The sequence below is a fragment of the Coenobita brevimanus genome, chromosome 101 (genome assembly GCF_032717465.1).
Source record: "Coenobita brevimanus isolate Jiangsu-jjx chromosome 101, ASM3271746v2, whole genome shotgun sequence".
NCBI lineage: Eukaryota > Metazoa > Arthropoda > Malacostraca > Decapoda > Coenobitidae > Coenobita > Coenobita brevimanus.
The window spans coordinates 70759891-70781734 of record NC_137054.1 but is presented as its reverse complement, the minus strand read 5'-3'; the positions used below and the strand labels follow the sequence as shown (position 1 = coordinate 70781734).

The following is a 21844-nucleotide window of genomic DNA, read 5'->3' as shown; positions in this document are numbered from 1 at the left end:
CAGATTTGAAGTCCTCACTCGACTTTCAATTTTAAGACTAGAATGCATTTTGGAGGAAAAATGTCTTCACAGTTCATAATCGTTCAAGTGCCACTTCCTTGTACTATGTGAAGGCGATGCATAAACTTAGAGACATAATTAGCTTGTCAAACACTGGTTAAAAATTTGGTTAGTCATTCCTCAAATAAAGTTGGACGGGAAGAGGAATAATATTACTCTTTACATAAAATATCGATGCTTTACAGGTTCGGCTGTCTGTAAGGAGCAGTCATCTATAAGGGTAAGTTCCTAACGTGATGTGTACAGTAAGATCAACTTAATGAATGTTTTCAGTTACGTGTTGGCAGTATCAAAGCAAAAAGGTTTACCTGTTATGCTGCACTGGGTATTCATTAACATAGGGATAAAAGCTGCATTCATATGTGCAACGATTAAATCTGTAATAAGAAATTGCACCTATTACTAAAACACATCATGCATCACAATTTGGGGTCAAAACCTCAATGACAACATTTCCTGTGCTATGTGTGCATAACCAATCTTCAGTCTGAATGATGCTTGGCTATGATGGTACAGGAAAAGCGCGGGTTCTCTGGCGGCCACGGAGGCGGCGGCTACGGTGGTGGTTATGGCGGTGGCCACGGTGGCGGCGGCAGCTACCTGGTTGTTGGCGGTGGAGGCGGCGGCGGCCACGGACCCAGTGCCGCTGACGTGGCCAACAATGCCGCAGCTCAAGCCACTGCCGCTGCCGCAGGACTAGGTGGCGCTGCTCACGCTGCCGCTGCTGGAGCCGCATCAGGTGCCGCAGCTGCCGCCAGTGCCGCTGCTCAGACGGCACAGGCAGCAGCAGCCAGCAAGCAGGCTCAGGCAGCCCAGGTGACGCAAGCAGCACAGGGAGCTCAGGCTGCAGCCTTTGCTGAGGGTTCTTTGGCATCCAAGGCCAACATTGCCTACCAGGCATCCAAGTTGACCGCCTCCATGGCCAACGGCCTGGCTGCCAATGTTGCACAGATTCTGGCCGAGGCCAAGGCTCTGGCCAACCAGGCAGCCAACAGCCTGGCCGAGCAGCAGAACTTCCTGGCAGCTCAGAGGACCATGGCCTGGCAGGCCCAGCAGGCGGCCAACTCCCTCAACCAGCAGCAGTACGTGGCCCTCAACGACCTGGAGGACGCGGCCGGAGCGGCAGCGCAGGCACAGGCCTCTGCCACCAAGGCCATCTCCAGGGCCAAGGGCAACAACGGACACGGATATGGCCGTTAGCTAAGGCAGGAGTAAAATAGAAATACCGATAGATACATCGAACCTAAAACACGATAACTAATGTGTGATGCTGTGATGCATTGTGGACTAAAAATACAAATAATTCCTTTTATCTCTGTGTTTTTATGTAGCAATATATCCTATGAATGCAATTTGACAACATACAAAGTTAACATTTTACTATAGTGTTTTCTACTTTGAAAAGTCACCTTTTTATCACATAAATCAACTCCAGATTTCTATGAATGCTATTACTTTCCCGAAGCGGCCATCAGAAAGGCATCAGTAACTGGTATTTTAATTTACACATGAATAATATGTATTCCAAATATCTTTTCATTTGCATGATAATTGACAATCTCAGAAATGAAAAAGGCCAAGTCAAACAAAACAAAATCTTGGTTTAAAATTTTGCAAGAATTTAATAATTCCTGAAGAGAGCAAACCGAAACAACAGGAATTCAATGAGTAATGAATTAACCCTGGGTGCACGGAGCGAGGGAAGAAAATAGATTAAAGTGTTAACAGGTACCGTGCTACTGCTAATAAAAATTCAAGGAAATTTTAGGTCAGGTCCAGCCGATAGTCAGTGAGCGTAAGAACAACACAACCACTATATAATTTTATTTTTAGATTTTTGTATCACTGTGGACTTTTTTTTTTTTTTTTTTATAATTGTGGAGTTACTGAGATGAAGTCATAATTTTTTTTTTTTTTCATCTGATGTAATGTGGCTGAAGAATAACACTGAATACATGCTACTCGGGGACGCATCCAGGATTTATAACAGAAGGACCTGAATGTTGATAGTCATTAGGCTTACTCTTGAGATTCAGCAGCTTAAAAAGTGTATTATAATAGTATGTGGATTAATTAGAAATGTATTTGATGTTAAACAGTAAACGAAACGACGTAGGGAAAAAAACTAAAAGCGGAATGAGTTAAAAAAAAACACACACACACACACACACACTCCTTCCCCTTCAGTTTATTCTTAAAGAGTGAGACCTTAGACCCTCGCTCCCCTCCCATCCGCTTGGCTACGCTCATGAATATACATTACTTAGTAGGATTAGAATGTTTGGTGTCCCTCTTCTTTCCCACCACCTGTGGCTAAGTCTAGATTCATTTAGCTTAAGAGGGTTGTCGTTGAGCTAAATGTGTTAGTAGAAAATGACATAAAGCCTTTCAGCCCGAGGACGCCATTAATATTCCTGTAATTGACGCAAGACGATTTTGTTTAGCACAGATCACGAGACGTTCACTAGCTGAAAGAGGTTAAGGTTCGTTCAAACTCTCCATCCCACCTTTACCACCTTGTCTATCCTCTTCTTCATTATCCCTAATCATCGACTTTTGATACAGTTCATACTATGATATTTTTTATGAGTAAGTCAGAACATAAAAATATTTACAGGATTATTAAAGCAGCCCCCTTTAATATGACGTGGAGGAAAATCATTTGTTGGGTACATGTTCTTATAAAGTGGGGGAGCGTATGATTTATTGCTGGGAATGGAAAGAATTGCCTTGTGATCCTTTAGCCAAGCCCGTCTCTCATATGACACAGCGCCAGGCAGTCAGCACAATTAATATGCATGCAAAATATAACAGAAATATTTCAGCAATTCTCAGTCATGACTAAAAAAGTGCTTTATTGTAAATTGAATAATGTCTGATTTCTATCCAATATTAATCTTCAGCGACCCGAAGCCAGAAGTGGAGCAAAAGTACTGGTTAGGTGAACAGGAAGAAACGAGATGGGGGTGTTGGGTGACCAATAAATATCGATTCCTCTATATCTAAGAGGCTTGATGCAATATCATATAAGTCAGTGCCCTATAGATGTAACCAATCTTACCATTTCTCCTTTTTTTTTTTTTTTTTTTTATGTGTCCGACTCTGGGCAAAGGCTTCAGGGCCTATATCTCGGGGGCAGTAGCCAATCCCAAGGCCCAGTAGTCCTCCTACACCTCCACATGTCACCACTTCGGCGCTAACACCCACCGTCCATATTGAATACATGCTAGGGCTGTCTCATACAGGACTGGTGTATTGGTATTAGCGGGGGTACTTTTATGACATGTCGGCGGGTCATCTGGTAGATCAGGAAAGTCTGCTTCTATGAAATTCAAATCCTTAAACTGTTCCCTGCCCCAGCCAGGATTCGAACCTGGGTCCATCAGGACTGCAGGCCGCCTCTCTACCGATTCAGACTGATCACTGTGGGCCGATTAATGCTGATAGGACAGAAAAGCAGGAAAGGAACTGGAACTATTCTGATACTAAAAATGTGGATTTGAACTTCTCTTGTGGATCCTTACCTCCAGCATCACACATATTATTTTACATTAACTATACCCTCTGAAATGATCAATTTTCATACGCAGCTGTTTAATAGGTAATAGCTCGTAATCTTATGTAAAGAAATATGAACTAGTGTAAAAGTAATAGAGGCAAGAGAATCAGGGTCCTCTGGTTAATGCTCTTGGTGTGATGGAGTTTGATGTGGTGTGGTGTGGTGTGGCTTCCCTAAAGTCTATGGGAGTGAAACACCTCACGCCCGAAAATCATTAGTGAGAGAGACAAACAGTGCATATTTTGTAGAAACCAGATATCTCACTTCATAACTTTGGAAAGCCAAGCTCTGCATGGCTGTGGAGATATATCCAGTCCCTCCCTGGTGAGAGGACTGGCTAAATAAAGAGGTACCACACCTTTTCCAGCAAATGTGGCTCAATCGGTAGAGAAGTGGCCTGCAGTCCTAACGGACCCAGGTTCAAATCCCCGCTGGGGCAGGGAACAGTTTAAGGATTTGAATTTCATTCAATCAGGCTTTACTGATCTACCAGAAGCCCAGCCGACATGTCGTAAAAATACCCCCGCTAATACCAATACACCAGTCCTGTGTGAGACAGCCCTAGCATGTACTCAGTATGGACGGTGGGTGTTAGCACCGAAGTGGTGACATGTGGAGGTGTATGGTATGTAGGAGGACTGCTGGGCCTTGATAGCAGGCTGTAAAGCCTATGCCCAGAGTCGGACACATAAAAAAAAAAATGACCCAGGTGGTATTCGATTTCGGAGCGATATGGGACCTAAACACTTAACGTGTGTTGTGTTCACGTGGGGCTGGGACGATTTCTTGACCTTCTTCCGTACCAGTCTATTTTTCACAAGACATACACTTATTATCTTGCATATTGATGATACTATTTGGATATCGAAAATGTATGCATGATAAGAAGTATGAGAATGCTAGCGTACTGTCTGCTGTTATAAGCAGGTAAAGAGTGCTGAGGAACCTCCCAAGCTGGCAAGATTAGTACCTGTTATTAGTACATAAGGAAATCACACAAACATATCCCCACATCAATCATTTTTATATCCAGGAGCCGGTTTACTCCTAAGTACTGTGCATGAGACTAAAGGAAAGAAATTCTTAGTCAAAGGCCTCGTCGGACTCAGAATGGTAACTCCATTAACTAATTACAAAATTCAGTCAGTCAGTAAGTATTTAATTAATTATACCAATCAGTCTCTCTCTCTCTCTCTCTCTCTCTCTCTCTCTCTCTCTCTCTCTCTCTCTCTCTCTCTCTCTCTCTCTCAAAATGTTTTCTGGGCTGCTATAAATAATTGGGAAGAATACGTAGTCATAAAATGTCACTAGATCTATAATAGAATATATTGGCATCTTCTGAGTTCACTTGCCCTATGGAGAACTAATTTTGCAGGTATAATTATGGGCACATCATGATAATGCAAAACTACACCATTTTTCACAAGTTTGTCTGGAATAAGATTTTTTTTTTTTTTTTTTTTACCGCATGCCACAAAAGCTGACCATCGATTAAGAACCATCATTATAATATCAACCCTCTCTCTCTCTCTCTCTCTCTCTCTCTCTCTCTCTCTCTCTCTCTCTCTCTTTCTCTCAAGGTGCAGGAAAACCATAAGATTTTCTATGATAGTACCTCTGTCTCCGTCTGTATTTATTTAATTATTTATTTATTCATATTTTTTAGCAAGAGAAAGGGTGTGGAAGGAGGCTACATATGATCTAATGATTCTTATATACACCACATGATGTTTTTAAATTATAGACCTCAAGTTCTGAAAATACTGCTTACCACATCATTACGACTGTCAAGAACTTATAACGCAGTGATTATATTAAAATGCTATTCTGCTATAAGGAAGACTTGTTTATTATCCTTAGTAAATTGTGTTTCTGTTAACAAGTACCACTAATTATATCTGACCTTTTCTTTTTTACATCATCGTCTCAACGGCATCTCTCCCGTTAGAGATTTCGAAAAATAAAAATCCCTCTAAGTGTTATTTTTCTTACATTCTGTGCCAAAATATGATAATCACTAAATCCCACATTGCCTCGTGCCGCGAAAGAAGGAAAGGAAAAGTGATGGAGAGGGAAATGGATGGGAGGGAGGAAGGGGGCAGTGAGTATAAAACCTGTGGTCGGGGTCGCCAGGTAGCTCTAGACGAGAAGCTGAGGTCGCCACACACACACACACGCGCGCGCTCTCTCTCATGATGTTTGGCCCTCTCCTCACCACCGCCTTCCTCTTGGGTATAAATACGCAACATCTTTTCATCTTGTGTTATCCATATTGAAAAAAGAACTCTTAAGTTAATACGTAAATAATTTTTTTTGTCAACATTACTCCCTCCTTTCACTGTAAGCAACTTCTCTGAACAATATGCTCTCAGAATAACGATTATATATATTTTTCTATCTGTAAGCACACTGCTATTGCTGAACAAATCAGATTTAAACAATTCCGTCAGTCCTCTTTTACTCAGTTATCAGTCAGATTGCGTTTACACATGCAGTGATTTGGTCATTTTTCAACGTTTGTTTGCTTTAAGAGGATTTTCATTTTATGCAATACTATCCAAATTCTCTCTCTCTCTCTCTCTCTCTCTCTCTCTCTCTCTCTCTCTCTCTCTCTCTCTCTCTCTCTCTCTCTCTCTCTCTCATTTTATCTATCTATCTATATTATACGCAAGCATAGTTGAATATCAGCCATTTTACTTAAAAGAAACTATCGTTTTCTGTTTACAGCAACAGCACTTGCTGCCGGAGAAGAGCAAACGAGGGTGAGTAACAGAAAAACAAGGGAGTAAAATTCAGTTATTTAAATATTTTATTGCACTTGACGTCTCTCTCACTCTCCCTTTGTCATTTAACATGTTTTTACAAAAGACAAATGTTGGTTTTGTTTTCTATAACAAATGCATGAACAAGTAATAAATAGCAATCAATAGCAGCCTGAGTAAAGAAATGCACTTTCACATTCATCGATACCTAAACTCTCTTACTCATACCAGGGGAAGCGAGGATTTGCCGGCGGGTATGGTGGAGGTTATGGTGGTGGTGGTTATGGTGGCGGCGTCCATGGTAATGGCGGCAGCTACCTGGTGGTGGGAAGTCACGGTGCTGGTGGCCACGGTCCCAGTGCAGCAGACATCGCCAACCAGGCCGCCTCTCAAGCCACAGCTGCTTTCGCTGGTCTAGGAGGAGCAGCTCATTCTGCTGCTGCAGGAGCCGCATCTTCTGCTGCTGCAGCTGCTGCTGCCGCCGCACACACAGCCCAAGCTGCCGCAGCCAACAGGCACGCTCAGGCCGCTCAGATCACACAGGCGGCTCAGGGGGCACAAGCAGCCGCCTTCCAAGAAGCTTCCCTGGCTGGAAAGGCCCACAAGGCCGAGCAGGCAGCCAAGGTGGCCCATTCCATGGCCCGTGGCCTGGTGGGTAACCTTGGCCAGGTATCTGGTGAGGCCAACGCTCTGGCTGGCCAGGCTGAAAACAGTTTTGCTGCCCAAGAGAGCGTCCTCAACTCCCAGAACGCCATGGCCTGGCAGGCTCAGCAGGCTGCCAACTCCTTGCGAGCTCAGCAGAACGTGGTCATCAACGACCTGCACTCAGCAGCCAGGGCAGCCTCTCAGGCTCAGATCGCGGCGGCCAAGGCTCAGGCCAAGGCGAAAGGGGCCAACAACGGAGGATTTGGAGGCTACGGTGCTGGACATGGCTTTGGCTACGGAGGAGGGTATCACTGATAATTGTTTTATAATATATTGATTGGAGAAAAAAAAATCTATTATAAAATCCATATGCTATACATGCTATTGTACAGAATGATATTACTAGTCTTGTTTTATATTAGAGATAGGGAGGAGTCACAGCTTAACCAAATTAAGCAGAAGTTGCAAATGGTTATCAGTGTTAGTTGTACTCGTATCTATCAGTCTGATGCTCATAGACAAGTAACTGTGAAGAGATAACTTATCAAAATTAGTAGGGGCAACTAAAGACTAACCTGCTGTGAATGTTGGAGGTCAAATAAACAGTATAATCCAATATAATCTAGACACTAGACTGTATTAATGATTACAGACACAAATAAATCAGAATATATTTACGGCGAAGTCTTTCGTTATCCTCTTTCTGTATTGGCTGAAATCGACCTGTTGGATACGAGATGACCTGACATCTCGCAAATGACGGATATAACCTCGAAGTGATAAAAAGACAAAAACTTCTAGAATGAGTAAAATGTCAGGGTATCGAGATTTCAATGGATATATCGACATGAGTTTATTTTTCATGGGCCATTTGTATGTGGATGTCTTCAATGGATCTAAACAGAGCTTGAATGATAGTGAACTGACCTTAAACCACATGAGTCTCAATGGCTATGAAGGGCCTGAATGGACCTTACCGAGGAGAATGAGGCAAACTGAATCTGAATTGTCCTACACTGACCAGAAATAACCTGACTAGACCTAAATGTATGGCATGATCCTGACTGGATTTGGAGTGGTACATGAAAATGAAAGTAGTTAAATGATCCTAAAAGGACCTGAACTGATACGACTGAACCGGACTGGATGTAAAAGACTTTAGAAGACATAAAATTAACTGAATGGACTTAATGGCTTCGACTGGACATGAATGGCTCTGAATCAACCTTAATGGATCTAAATTTGCACGCATAGTTCTAACTGGACCTAAATTGCCTTGAACCGAACTTAATGGCAGGGCCACCGTCAGCCATCACAAGGCCCTGGACCAGATTACCGACTACCGGCCCCTCCCCCTGAAAACTGCATTAAACATATTATACCTGAAGTCTAGCTCGCGACGAGACTGCTTCCTAACCAGAGTGTCATACAGCATATTAACTGATTTGTCTGTTTATTGTGGGAAAACTGGTAATGAGAGAAAACTGGTGCACCAACTGATTTAGAGCTGAACCATAATCTCACCCTAATTCAATCGAATTGGCAGTGAAACCGGAATGCTAACAGCTTCAGGTATCACGTACCGAATATACTATTTTGAATATTTCTTTATATACATACATATTTCTCCCCGATTCATAAGTCAGTAAGAAGTTAAAATAAGATGTTGGGTCAGAGGTACTTTTTATCCCTTTGCCCCTTCAGTGTGAAATAATAATACAATAATACACGACTCTGTGCTGTAATGTTATACATAGCCTTGATTTTCCTACGTCCCTTTTATATATATATATATATATATATATATATATATATATATATATATATATATATATATATATATATATATATATATATATATATACTGTATACGAGTATATTAAGAAATCCAGTGTGTCATTATAAACTACGCTATGTTCTATTTTCCTCCTTAATACCACCTTGGAGGGCGCCTGGAATTGTCCTCAGCTGCCCCCCGGTCCCCTCGACCCTGCTTAATGAACAAAACTGTCCTAGTTAGGCCTGACTTGGCAAAGTGGTCCTTGATATTCTCACTTGGTCTGAACGTAGACTTAAATAAATGAATATACCTTAAGTGGCCTAATGTGACTATTTTACCAATTTGTTCCTAGTTCGTTCACGCTGAAAATCATATGCCATTTCGACTATTTTTTATATGATATTTATATCCCCTGACTGTTTCACCATCTAAAACGACGCAGGTACTCGGCCGACGAACGCTATTGTTTTCTAATATATTCATAGGTAACACGAATTTTGTCGCTTACAAATGCTTTCTCTTAAAGTTTGTCTTCCAGTGCTTAATTCGTATATCCATAAATTTTAGTTTATTTCCAGTACATAATTTTTTTTCCACCACACCATAGCCAACCCCTGTACCCATTCATCAATATTATGTTTTCCATATCCCATTACGGCCTTGTTTATGTTTAATCTGACTCTGTTACATACTTCTACGTAGCTCAGCTCCACTACTCGAATCTTTCACACTCATAACGATCACCTTGACATAAAAGTACTCCCTACTGTCATCTTCCTGTAAATCAACAACCCAGGTACTCGGTTTCCTTGGATAAATCTCAGTTTTTTCTCTCTCCCTCCCCCCCTCTCTCTCTCTTTCTCTCTCTGGGTAACTGAATGCATCGAAATGTATCAGTAGATATGATATGAATTATTGCAATTATCTCAACATTCCTCTTTTCTTCAAGAAACACCTAGTATGCTTATTATGGTTGCTCAGTTATCGAAAAGCATATATTGATATGTAGGAGGACTACTGGGCCTTGGGAGCAGGCTGTGAAGCCTATGCACAGAGTCGAACACATAAAAAAAATATGTTAACATGGAATGAGCAACAACATCCATGAAAATTAGTGAGTAATTATAATTATTTACGTCTAGTATGAAAAGAGAGAAAAAAAAAATCAAATTGTTTTCATGGATCACTATTCAGTAAATAAGTGAATGAAGATTACAGTATGAAAAAAGGCAGCTTTAAGTCAAGTACCAAACTTAAAAGTTGCAGCAAACTCACAACTCTTGTTCAAAATATTATGTGAAAACAACATTTGACTATCAGTTCGACTAAAGCTCCTCACAAAAAAGGATATAATAGAAACATTTTTAGATGTACTGTATTTAAGTCATTTATTAGTACCATAAAGTCATTACTACAAACAGTAGTTAAAATAGTTCCCCATATTATTTTGTCGAATGCTCTGGCTAGCGGCCATACCCGTGTCCGTTGTTGCCCTTGGCCCTGGAGATGGCCTTGGTGGCAGAGGCCTGTGCCTGCGCTGCCGCTCCGGCCGCGTCCTCCAGGTCGTTGAGGGCCACGTACTGCTGCTGGTTGAGGGAGTTGGCTGCCTGCTGGGCCTGCCAGGCCATGGTCCTCTGAGCTGCCAGGAAGTTCTGCTGCTCGGCCAGGCTGTTGGCTGCCTGGTTGGCCAGAGCCTTGGCCTCGGCCAGAATCTGTGCAACATTGGCAGCCAGGCCGTTGGCCATGGAGGCGGTCAACTTGGATGCCTGGTAGGCAATGTTGGCCTTGGATGCCAAAGAACCCTCAGCAAAGGCTGCAGCCTGAGCTCCCTGTGCTGCTTGCGTCACCTGGGCTGCCTGAGCTTGCTTGCTGGCTGCTGCTGCCTGTGCCGTCTGAGCAGCGGCACTGGCGGCAGCTGCGGCACCTGATGCGGCTCCAGCAGCGGCAGCGTGAGCAGCGCCACCTAGTCCTGCAGCAGCGGCAGTGGCTTGAGCTGCGGCATTGTTGGCCACGTCAGCGGCACTGGGTCCGTGGCCGCCTCCGCCTCCACCGCCAACAACCAGGTAGCTGCCGCCGCCACCGTGGCCACCGCCATAACCACCACCGTAGCCGCCGCCTCCGTGGCCGCCAGAGAACCCTCGCTTTTCCTGACATGGAAAAGTCACAGTGTATAAACTTGTCTGTAAACTTCCTGACTGTGTCATAGAACAACGGCAGGTATTACATCCGCCAATGCTCTTACTGAACAATTACAGGTAAAATCAAAGTGGGTAATGGCCAAGCTGTATGTACTGTAAAACAAATTGCCAACAAAATAACTCGCCCACTGAATATGTGGTTTCACTACTAATGTGGAGGAACGTCCATGTAAAGTACAATGCTCGCCTTGAGTTGGTGTCTCTATAACCTGTGTCTTTATAATCTCTATCATAGGTAATATAAGACTATGCACATGTAAGCTTCATCCGAAGCTATGTTCTGTGTACTGGACAATAAATTCCTATATACAGTAGTGAATGAAAGCAGTTCTAAGTATTCCTATGATTCGATCTGACAGGAATAGTCTAAGTGCATTTGTTTAAAATACGACTTTGAGAGCAGCTCTAAGGTGACACTTAGAGTATACACGTGTACCGTGCATGCAATCCTATTTACCTGGACTATAATAGTGCAAATAACACTACTAATTCTGAAGGTAATAACCCTACTTTCTAAGGTAAATACTCACTTCACGTGTTGTGTAGATTAAAATTAATGCTCTCAATCTGAACGGGAAAAAGTAATTTCTATTTCCACTGGAAAAAAAAAAAAAAAAAAAAAAAGGTACAGTTGCGGATATCGTCTTCATCCTACCGATTTTTTTTCCCAGCATCTCAGTATGTGGGGTAGAAACCAGAAATAGAAAAAAAAAATCGTACGAACGAGAGAAATTGTTGACGGCCTGGCCATGAAAAGAGGCATAAACATTCATTCATACATCACCCAAGCCTTCGAAATTTTGTGCTGCATCTCGCGTTTCTCTGTTTCCTTTATATCACTTTCACACTAGTTGGGCAGACTCTTCCCATCATTTGCCATGGTTAAAAAAGAGAGAGAGAGAAAAAAAAAGTCCTTGTCTTGAGCATCACCTTACATCCTTCATCCATCAAGTTCTGTATTTTATTATGTAATTTTCTTTCTCAAAACATTCACCTATGGTTTTCTGACATATCCACATGCTATAGAACATCAGGTTGTTTTCTTCTCGACATTGCTCGGATCCTATTGCCTTTAAACGTACATTCATATGCTTTTTTGGCAACCCAAGGCGTACCCATTTTTCTTACGCGATAAAAATAAACCGTATAAAGCACAAACACTTTTATCCATTGATTAATGAGCTTTACCCCATATTGTATTGTCTCGAAGCTTCCCTCTATCTTATTTAATCTAAGCAGCCCAAATGCATTCCTAAGCAGAACTTTTACTATTCTAACATCAGTCATATAAAACTACATTACCTCATCACGGGTGTAGGGATTCGGGGTTAGGTTAATTAGTGCAAACAAACATCTAGAGGGCAAAGGTGACCACAAACTCTTTAGTAGGATTATGTAAGCTTCAAACATTCGTGCCAACTATTCCACATCGGGCTGGAGCGACTTAACTCACTAGACCAAAAAGTGTTCGTTTGTTGACTGTATGATTACCAACTGACGTAGTAAATGATTTCCTGAAGCAATGAAACCCTTTGTTTTGTCACTTGGTGTGGAGTCATCTTTATCGGGTAGGCAGATTATGGGCGTCGCATAATTTTTTCTCAAAGCAATGCAATGATATCAATACAATCATTCCTCCATCTGGTCCTCTTACAGCCCATTAAATCAGTTCTCTTCTCTAACTACTCTTTTATACCACCAGTGACTGTTCTTAAGTAACTCTGCTTTTTACTTGTTTTTCCATCTCCCTTCTCTTATCTACCACTGTGCCAAGATAAGAAAAATCTTCCATAATTCCAAGCGCTACTCTATATTACCAGCGCAAATAATCTTCATTACCTTTTTTCTCAACACCCATCACATTACCCTTATATACATTTATTTTCAAACTTTGCCCTTGTCAGAAATCCATGACACTGAACGCAGATCCATTTCACTGCTAGTAAGTAACAGCATGATCTGCATAAACCGGGCTTAATATAATTCACCTACCATCGTTCATCACCAGTTTCACTCCAAGTTCCATCATCCCTTCGTATATACTTGATTCTTAATCCTAAATATGAATAACTATCTACATCTATGTTTTGATCTGTATCTATATTTTCATCAACTTGTCTGTCTATCTGTATGTCTATCTATCTATCTATTTATCTGTATGTCTTTCTGTTATCTGTCTACCCATGTATCTATCTATATATCCTTTCATTTAACCATCCACGGAGATATCCCTTTATTGTTACTCCAAATGACACTGATTTTTACTCGATCTATCTACCATTATGTCTCTGTTGTTACCTTCATAAAAACTCTTCACAGCATGCAGCAATTTTCCCTCCACACCAGATACACATAACACCTTTCAGTATCTTTCTTTCCCTGTTCACTTTATACGGCAATCATACCTGTGTAATGAACCCGAACATATCAAGGACAATCCTCACCGCACCTGCTCTCCTTACCTCCGCCTCCTTTTCCTTGACTACGGCAAGATCACACTTACCCTGATGGCTACAGCAGTCGCCTCGCCCAAGAAGCCTGGAAGAAAGGAAGAATATATGAACGCATCTTGAAAGACAGTGAGACAGAAAATTTGCACTCATCATATAAGCAAAAAAAAAAATGGTGTAAAAATAATGACCTCTATCGAAGTGCCTGATTTTTTGGTATTTTTCGAGTCTCCTTATTGAAGAATGTTGATATGATTCTTACCAACAGCGAGGAGAGCGCAAAGGAGAGCCCTGAGCATCATGGTGTGAGCGGGTCGACGGTCTACCTCAGTGTGTCTCCTTGGCCCTTCCTCCCGCCTTATATACCTTGTCAGCCGCGTCCTTCCTCCTCCCCGACCCACGGAACCCCATTGAAAGCTGCCTGCCACGATGATCTTGTTGTACGCGTCACTGTCACGGGGGAAGGGCCTTTTTAGAGTTGCCCCCCTTCCCCCTTCTCTTCAAATCAGTACTCCAAAACTTATAATTCAGATTAGTATGAAAGCTGACATGTAGCTATTATCATCTTTTTAATCCTATTTTCTACATTTACATGGACAAGGTAATCTCTATGGGAGCATGTGCCAAATGAAGAAGGTGTAAAGTACACCTTCTTATGCCGTAGGAGGTACGATCCTCTTTGGAATTATGAAGTTGGCAGTGAGGTTACCATATCTCTACAAAGGGTTATGTTACGTAGGATCTTGCTTCCCTAACTATGGGAAATCCTATCTGATATATGAGTTAACATGTAAATGAAGGACGTTTTTCCTTGTTTTTAGAGCACTGTCTCCAATGCCAATTGATATAATAATAATAATAATAATAATAATAATAATTATTATTATTATTATTATTATTAAGATCATTAGTAACTTTAATGTTGATTATATATATCATTATTTTATTCTTATGTATTGTAATTATTATTATCGCCCACCTTTAGCAAGGCGATGTGATATAGTATTTGTCAACGAGTGTCTGTGTGTGTCTGTGACCAAAATATCTCGAAAACTGTGGACGAATTTTCATCAAACTTTCAGGAAAGAGCAACGATATGGATGTGCAGAAGCCTATCACTTTTGGCAAGGATTTGATCAAAGGCGACCGGATGCCAGTCGCCATTTTCAGATAATATGGATTTTCTTGTTTGCAAAACCCGGTGACTGAATTCTGTAGAGTTTTGTAATTTTTGTATTGCCCCCCTTTAACTAGGTGAGGCGATATAGTTTGTGTGTGTGTGTGTGTGTGTGTGTGTGTGTGTGTGTGTGTGTGTGTGTGTGTGTGTGTGTTGCCAAAATATCTCGTCTTCAAATATGGTTTGTAGGTACCTTGTACCTTAGCCAACAACATATTTTGGTGGGCGATTAGCATTCGGCCCCCAAATACTTCTGTTTCATCATTGTTATTAGATACAAAGCGTTAGCTTACTTAAAGAGATTGTAATCAGCCTAAAATATATATCAGAAGGAGTCCTAGTGGGGGAAGAGGGCACAGACAGCAAAGAAGCAAGTACTGACTAACCAAAAATGCATTAACCTCAGTTTTAAACACCTGAACTTTCTTTGTATCCACAATTCATAACGAAAAGTATCCTAGAGTTTAGTGACTGACGAAATAACATCCCTACAAGAGAGTGATGCATTATACAGTATATAGCTACCTTGTGAAAATTAATAATTGGTCACACGGACGTACTGAAAAGATGGAAGTTTAGTATGCAAAGGATGGTCAGCATTAAAAGAAAAAAAAATGTCTTGCGAAGCGGTGCCACAAACCTAACAAGACGACTATGTTCTTGATTTATATCGAGATCAAACAACAGAAACCTAATCTCATTACAAGCATGATCCAGAAACCTTAACTTACACTCACCAGTAGAGAGCCAGACAGGAGGACAGCCCTCAAAGAAGCCAAGATAAACCAATAACAGTGCATCCGAACAATAGCATCATTTGAATACATTTTGTAGGAGACTAACTGTTTTTTATTATTATTATTATCATCATCATGGGCAATCGCTGCCTAGACAGCTCTCAGTGCTTTATTTATTTTCTATCTATCTATCTATCTATTGCCGAATATTGGATTTTTAAAACTTTTCCTTCTATTACAGAACAAGAGTATATTAAGCTGTGAAGAAAGCTGTTAGTTGGGCGTCGCAATTAAGTTGATAATACAAACTAATACTGTCCGGATATCGAGTAGGCCTGTGCAGTACCGTGCAATACCATGATAGTGTGTACATAAAGTGCAAGGTAGATGTCTGTGCCACGATTATTATAGTCGTCGTTGTGATGGGATTTCGTAACTTGTTTATTATCACTACTTGGCCGTCTCAAAATTAACAGTACTAATCAAAAGACAGTATCACATTCATTCATTATGTTTATGTTCGTGATGGCACTGAAACATAGAAATAATGACCCTGAAGCGCTGCGCAATCTTAAAAATGCATCTTATAAATTCCCGCAAGATACACCAATCGAATGTTCACTACGATAACTCTTACACTGAAAGGACATCAATATTTTCAACAATTGGCTGACGATGTACTGTTAGGACTTTCAGCACAAAAAGCTTCATCCCCCCCACCTCCAATGAAAATACTGTATGTTTCTTTTAAATACGTGATAAACGCCAACATCCAGTGACTTTTACCTTGACCTGTATCCTTGATCTTTGACGTACTTTAATCTGTATTTTTCCAGGTCATTTGGGGTATATTCGAAACTTCGTCAGGAAATTAAAGTAGAAAGGAGTAAATTTTCTTTCTACATTATAAGGAGGGGTTCAAAAAAGAGAGCATAAACAGCAGAGGAGCCCTAATTCATTCCAGCTCAACTCTTTGACGATGGCTACATACTTGGTTCATAGAGTTTCCTTACTTATAGAAAAAAATGATTACAGAACACGAAACAAAATGAAAAATGCAAATTTCTCTGGGTATGAGATAATCTGAGTCTAACACAACATTTTTACGATTTGTTTAATCATTCTCCTCGGGGATTTAAACCATGTCTCTCCGTACACTGTGTCACAAACCAAGACTACAGAGTCTTATGTTAGAGCAGTGGCTGTTTAACTAGGAAGTGTGACATGAACTTAAGAATGGCTTAAAGGGTTGGGTAAAATTTTGGAAAATGACAACATGAAGTTCTAATAAGCAAAATTTGAAAGTAAGTGTCCTCACATAATACTGTGTGTGTGTGTGTGTGTGTGTGTGTGTGTGTGTGTGTGTGTGTGTGTGTGTGTGTGTGTGTGTGCACGCGCGATGGCTACTAAATATTCTACCAGATTTAGTTAGCTTTCGTAATCTTAAATTTTAAAATAGCTAGTTAAATCCATTTGAAGAAAAATAATTCAGATTTGTACTGTTTAGTGTAAGGTAAAAAAGAGCATGCAAAATCTTTTACTTTTTTTTTTTTTTCCTGAGGGCCTATTCATTAAAGTTCTGTAAAGTGTCGTAGAATCGCAAAGGAGAACAGCTGGCCGCAAATGCTTTAAGAATTGTACGTCTTTATAATGCTCGATATGAAATGTGTAGAGTTTTGCTATGATCACAACACAGCCTGAATGCATAAGTAAGTGCCAAAGTGATATATCCCAGTGATGAGTTCGTGCTTGTTACATAAAAATGTATTCTGTGTTTTTGTGCAACAGCAGGCTTTCAATGGTTTTGTAGCACTGCATGCAGCTATGAATGGAAGATGCATTAGTTCCGTTCATATACAATTACAGTAACTCAACTATTTCTACGGGATGGCTGTTATTTCTGGAATATTTACTAATTATGTTTCAGAGAATAACATTTCATTTTATTGTATCAGTTATTGTTTAGCGCCATCCACCATTTTTCTCAGCACTGTCTAAGCATTTCGGCCGGTACTGTTACACCTTCATGTTTTTTACAGGTTCTTTCGTAGATGGGGAAAATCTTGATGATGATGATGACTAGGTTAGATTATATTATGTTAGGAAGCATAAAAAGAGCACTCAGAGAACTCATACCCTGCTCAGGTAGTATCACACCCTTTTTTTATGTTTTTTCATGACCATAACCTTCAAGCCTTTTTTTTTTCTCCAAAATATAATGACTTTTTCTTCGTATCGTCCTCAATCATTATTCCAGATTTGGTTCACCTTTGTCCAACAGTGCTTCCCAGATGTTGCTAACAGACATGGAGACAGGTAGACAGACAGTGAGACAGAGAGAGACGGACATACAAACTGGGGAAAAAAAAAAAAAAACACTCCCTGGGGAAGGTAATTATCTTCATTTATAAAGTATCTTGAGAAAACCTGTAGAGTTTCTTATTCGCAGTTAGTAACAGAATTTCGAGTAAGTTTAAAGACCAATCAGTATATTTAAAGTGCTGAAAGATGATTTTTTAATATAGAGAATTGTGGATTTCCAAAAAAAGTAATTTGTTTTAAATGTAATATGGTCGTTATAATCATCAGTCACAGAAACTCCCTACAGTAAATTTTGCGGCATCACTGTATGTGTTTAACTAATAAATACTAAAATCATATCAAAACTAAATCGTGTGTGTGTGTGTGTGTGTGTGTGTGTGTGTGTGTGTGTGTGTGTGTGTGTGTGTGTGTGTGTAATAATTGTAATCTACTATGGCGAGGTGGCGCTTGAAACAAGAGAAAGACGCTCATTTCCTCATATTTAGTCTCACAGCTGTCGTATGTCCTAGTCTACTCCAATGCACTTTCAGACCACCCACAACCAAACTCTGATTTACTATCTGCCCGAACCCAAGTATGTTTTCATTATCTGTTGACAGTCTTCGTGCTACAAACTGATATTGGGAAAAACAAACTGTCTTCTAAAGATGTATGTCATTTATTTCGACTTTCTCTCTTATATCAGTAGACAGAGGGTTTATATAACAATGGTATTAAAGCAAAAATGTAGAAGAGCTCGTGAGAATGCACACTTGATGCCAAGCTACTGACCCTCTGCATTCTCCTGTTTCGATCCCAATGATTATTTTCCGGTTCCTTGTGGTCACTACCGTCTTCATAATCATCCATATCTTGTTCGAACTGCTCAGCTTCAGCGTCATTTAGTTCTGGATTAGTGTCCGTAACCTCCTCCGTAGCCAAAGCCATGTCCAGCACCGTAGCCTCCAAACCCTCCGTTGTTGGCCCCTTTCGCCTTGGCCTGAGCCTTGGCCGCCGCGATCTGAGCCTGAGAGGCGGCCCTGGCTGCTGAGTGCAGGTCGTTGATGACCACGTTCTGCTGAGCTCGCAGGGAATTGGCTGCCTGCTGAGCCTGCCAGGCCATGGCGTTCTGGGAGTTGAGGACGCTCTCTTGGGCAGCAAAACTGTTTTCAGCCTGGCCAGCCAGAGCGTTGGCCTCACCAGACACCTGGCCCAGGTTACCCACCAGGCCACGGGCCATGGAATGGGCCACCTTGGCTGCCTGCTCGGCTTTGTGGGACTTTCCAGCCAGGGAAGCTTCTTGGAAAGCGGCTGCTTGTGCTCCCTGAGCCGCCTGTGTGATCTGAGCGGCCTGAGCGTGCCTGTTGGCTGCGGCAGCTTGGGCTGTGTGTGCAGCGGCGGCAGCAGCTGCAGCAGCAGAAGATGCGGCTCCTGCAGCAGCAGAATGAGCTGCTCCTCCTAGACCAGCGAAAGCAGCTGTGGCTTGAGAGGCGGCCTGGTTGGCGATGTCTGCTGCACTGGGACCATGACCACCACCACCGTGACCTCCCACCACCAGGTAGCTGCCGCCATTACCATGGACGCCGCCGCCGTAACCACCACCACCATAGCCTCCTCCATTCCCGCCGGCAAATCCTCGCTTCTCCTACAAAGAGAGAAATGACCAATATCTAGTAATTTTTGCAAATATTCAACCCCATTAATAAGCAGAACTATGACACGAAGTAAATGTTGCATCTATAAGAGAAAAAGAACATTACTCACCCTGGTAGTATCCTCAGCAACCGCCACGCCTGCAGTGAGAAAAAAAACGAAGTATGAGCAAAATTAGTGATTTTGAACTTAATTTGACTGATGCAACATAAACTGACATAAGAGAAAAAGAAGTTATATGTACTCAAGCCAGAATTGTTTTTGCAGTCTGTATATTAAATGCGATATTTCTGGTGCTAATTGCTACCTTGTGCAAGGCTGAAGGAACACTCACCAAGGCAGAGGGCGACGAGGAAGAACTTGCTGGAGTACATGGCTGCTGTGGGCCTGTAGACGGTGCAAGAGAGAGTGATGCCTGGAAATGGGTGTCCGCGCCATTTATACCCTGCCACGTCCGGATGGCTGTGTCAGCGTGCTTTGTATCTCAAAGTGTGTTGCACCAGCTAACAATCGGTACTCCCAAAGCCACCACTGGACCTTTTTGGCAGTACAGGTGGCTTATTTCTAATTAAGACAGGTAGCATAATAACAGAGTGATATAAAGAGGCACTGGTAACAAAATCAGCTAGATTACATTTTACAAAAGTAGTACTAACTGAACTAATCATGCTAATTTGTACGCCACTTCACTATACTCATTGCACTTTAGCAGCCAACCAGCCCTCTCATCAACACCACTAAGTTAAGCAGGTTCTTTTCTTAGCTCTTTCAGTCATCATACTTTCAGTGCAGAAGTTCTTACACCATTTTCAAAGTCGATCCATGAAGCAGTTGGTAAATCCCCATGAACTTGATCGTGTTCCAGTTGGCGACAACCGATTATTTTTTTTCCCATTAGAACTGTGCCGTTTTTCATCGTACGCATCACTCTCGCATAATGAACAACGAATATATAATGGTTACCGTTTTTTTTTTTTTTATACCCGAACGATTGCTAGTGTATAGGTATTTTACAGTATTATTCTGGATCTTACATATTTAGGAAGATGACATTAGATGAGTCGTGTTAATCTTCCTTGAATATTTTGTACATTAATATTAACACTAATATTTCAGTTACCAACCGATTTACGCTAAAGTGTATAGCTTCCATGGGTAATTAGATTTCTATACTTACATAATCTAGTTCATGAATTCACTTGATAAAATGATCCATTTCATAACAGTATAAAGATCACATTCACTTTACTCCTCAGTTTTATTCATGCAAAGAAGCCACCCCAGTTTCTCTGTGGTCATGTAGGCATCTCTCATCTTGGAATGACATCAACGAACATAGGCAAAATTATCCGTAGGTCAATGAAAACATAAATACTTGTAGGGAAAATAAACAATAGATCCATGAAAATTAAATACAGTTTTATATCATACAGGTAAATTTTTGAAGAGTCATTAGCTGATTTTACTTTCTTATCTGTGGTATCGAGTGGACGAGAGGGAAAGGCTTTTGTCGGGGCAAGAGCCGCACCAGCCTAAAGGAAGGTGCGCGTCACGAGGAAAGTGTCCACCGGGGCGGGCAGGTGACAAAACAACCCTTTCACAACAAGGACGCCTTTTTCACTTTACTTCTGCTATTACGTCACTGTTTCACTCAGCCAACGAAAGAAATATTTTGGAGTGGCTCAACGCTATGCTCATTTACCCTTTCATCAACAACGTCTTTCCTGCCATGAATATAATCTTTTTGGTGATAATATTAATGTGTAAAAACTATATAAGCGTCATGAAGAGGCTAAGGGCAAAATTAGGATATTCCCTTCATTATGAGGTGAATGTCTCTTTGTAAGCATCGTCCAGGGGTAAAAAGTAAGAGATAAAGGACGTAAATATACTGGTGGGAGTGGGGAGAAGGCATATATATTACGGACAAAACCACGTCCTTATATCAAACAGACACTTACTTCCAGAACAGGTTTGCTACAGGTTCTGATTATTGAAAAAGCTGAGATTTCCACTTTCTTAGACATCACTGGCAACATGATGTCTGAATTTCCCGCCAAACAATTATATTCAGTCATTGAACCGTATAGGTACATAATTTAGTTGGTGATTCTCTGTAAAGAAATTATTATCCATTTTTTCTTTAAGTGTTTTGCAGACTTAATTTGAGGCAGGAAAGACTAAAAAATGTGCTTGTACCTAAAATGTAACTCCTTCAGTTTGAAATAACTCTTCTAAGCTGAGAGAGAGAGAGAGAGAGAGAGAGAGAGAGAGAGAGAGAGAGAGAGAGAGAAAATCTGGTAATAGATAAAATAAGACAAAAAGTACTCTAAAAAACAAAAATTATTGCTCAGGTAGCCTCCGATGTAATCCCGAAAAAGATCAACCCAGCTCAGAATGTCCCAATAAGATTAATATATATTTTATGATTTAAATATTTTCACAGTAAGTACGAGTATAGCGGGAAAAAAATATAAAGAGCATACAATACAGTGCATCCTCAGTGACGTGAGGTGAAATCA

At 41.1% G+C, this 21844-nt stretch overlaps 3 protein-coding genes across 3 annotated transcripts; 1 reads left to right on the top strand and 2 right to left on the bottom strand.

The window, feature by feature from the left end:
• The first annotated feature begins 567 nt into the window (after positions 1-567).
• Positions 568-7341, top strand: LOC145415084 (uncharacterized). The gene is made up of 3 exons (XM_080284497.1): positions 568-1255; positions 6347-6381; positions 6613-7341. Exons 1-3 carry the CDS (start codon positions 568-570, stop codon positions 7339-7341), a joined length of 1452 nt encoding a protein of 483 aa, XP_080140623.1.
• Positions 7342-10269: 2928 nt separating this feature from the next.
• LOC145415083 (uncharacterized) lies at positions 10270-18571 on the bottom strand. Its single transcript, XM_080284496.1, has 3 exons — positions 18462-18571; positions 13410-13542; positions 10270-10953 (listed from the first exon to the last, which is right to left on the bottom strand). Exons 1-3 carry the CDS (start codon positions 18569-18571, stop codon positions 10270-10272), a joined length of 927 nt encoding a protein of 308 aa, XP_080140622.1.
• An 11-nt stretch (positions 18572-18582) lies between these two features.
• LOC145415082 (uncharacterized) lies at positions 18583-19696 on the bottom strand. Its single transcript, XM_080284495.1, has 3 exons — positions 19657-19696; positions 19434-19462; positions 18583-19314 (listed from the first exon to the last, which is right to left on the bottom strand). Exons 1-3 carry the CDS (start codon positions 19694-19696, stop codon positions 18583-18585), a joined length of 801 nt encoding a protein of 266 aa, XP_080140621.1.
• Positions 19697-21844: the final 2148 nt, after the last annotated feature.

Bases quoted from the DNA above. Each gene is read 5' to 3' on its own strand.
- LOC145415084 (XM_080284497.1), top strand. From the start codon at position 568: ATGGTACAGGAAAAGCGCGGGTTCTCTGGCGGCCACGGAGGCGGCGGC. The intron at 1,256-6,346 runs GTTAGCTAAGGC...TTCTGTTTACAG, and splicing joins CAACGGACACGGATATGGCC to CAACAGCACTTGCTGCCGGA. The intron at 6,382-6,612 runs GTGAGTAACAGA...TACTCATACCAG, and splicing joins CCGGAGAAGAGCAAACGAGG to GGGAAGCGAGGATTTGCCGG.
- LOC145415083 (XM_080284496.1), bottom strand. From the start codon at position 18,571: ATGACGCTGAAGCTGAGCAGTTCGAACAAGATATGGATGATTATGAAG. The intron at 13,543-18,461 runs GTCAGTAGCTTG...CCTTTCTTCCAG, and splicing joins GAAACAGGAGAATGCAGAGG to GCTTCTTGGGCGAGGCGACT. The intron at 10,954-13,409 runs GTATGATTGCCG...TTTCCATGTCAG, and splicing joins TGTTCGGGTTCATTACACAG to GAAAAGCGAGGGTTCTCTGG.
- LOC145415082 (XM_080284495.1), bottom strand. From the start codon at position 19,696: ATGTACTCCAGCAAGTTCTTCCTCGTCGCCCTCTGCCTTG. The intron at 19,463-19,656 runs GTGAGTGTTCCT...TTCTCACTGCAG, and splicing joins CCTCGTCGCCCTCTGCCTTG to GCGTGGCGGTTGCTGAGGAT. The intron at 19,315-19,433 runs GTGAGTAATGTT...CTCTCTTTGTAG, and splicing joins TTGCTGAGGATACTACCAGG to GAGAAGCGAGGATTTGCCGG.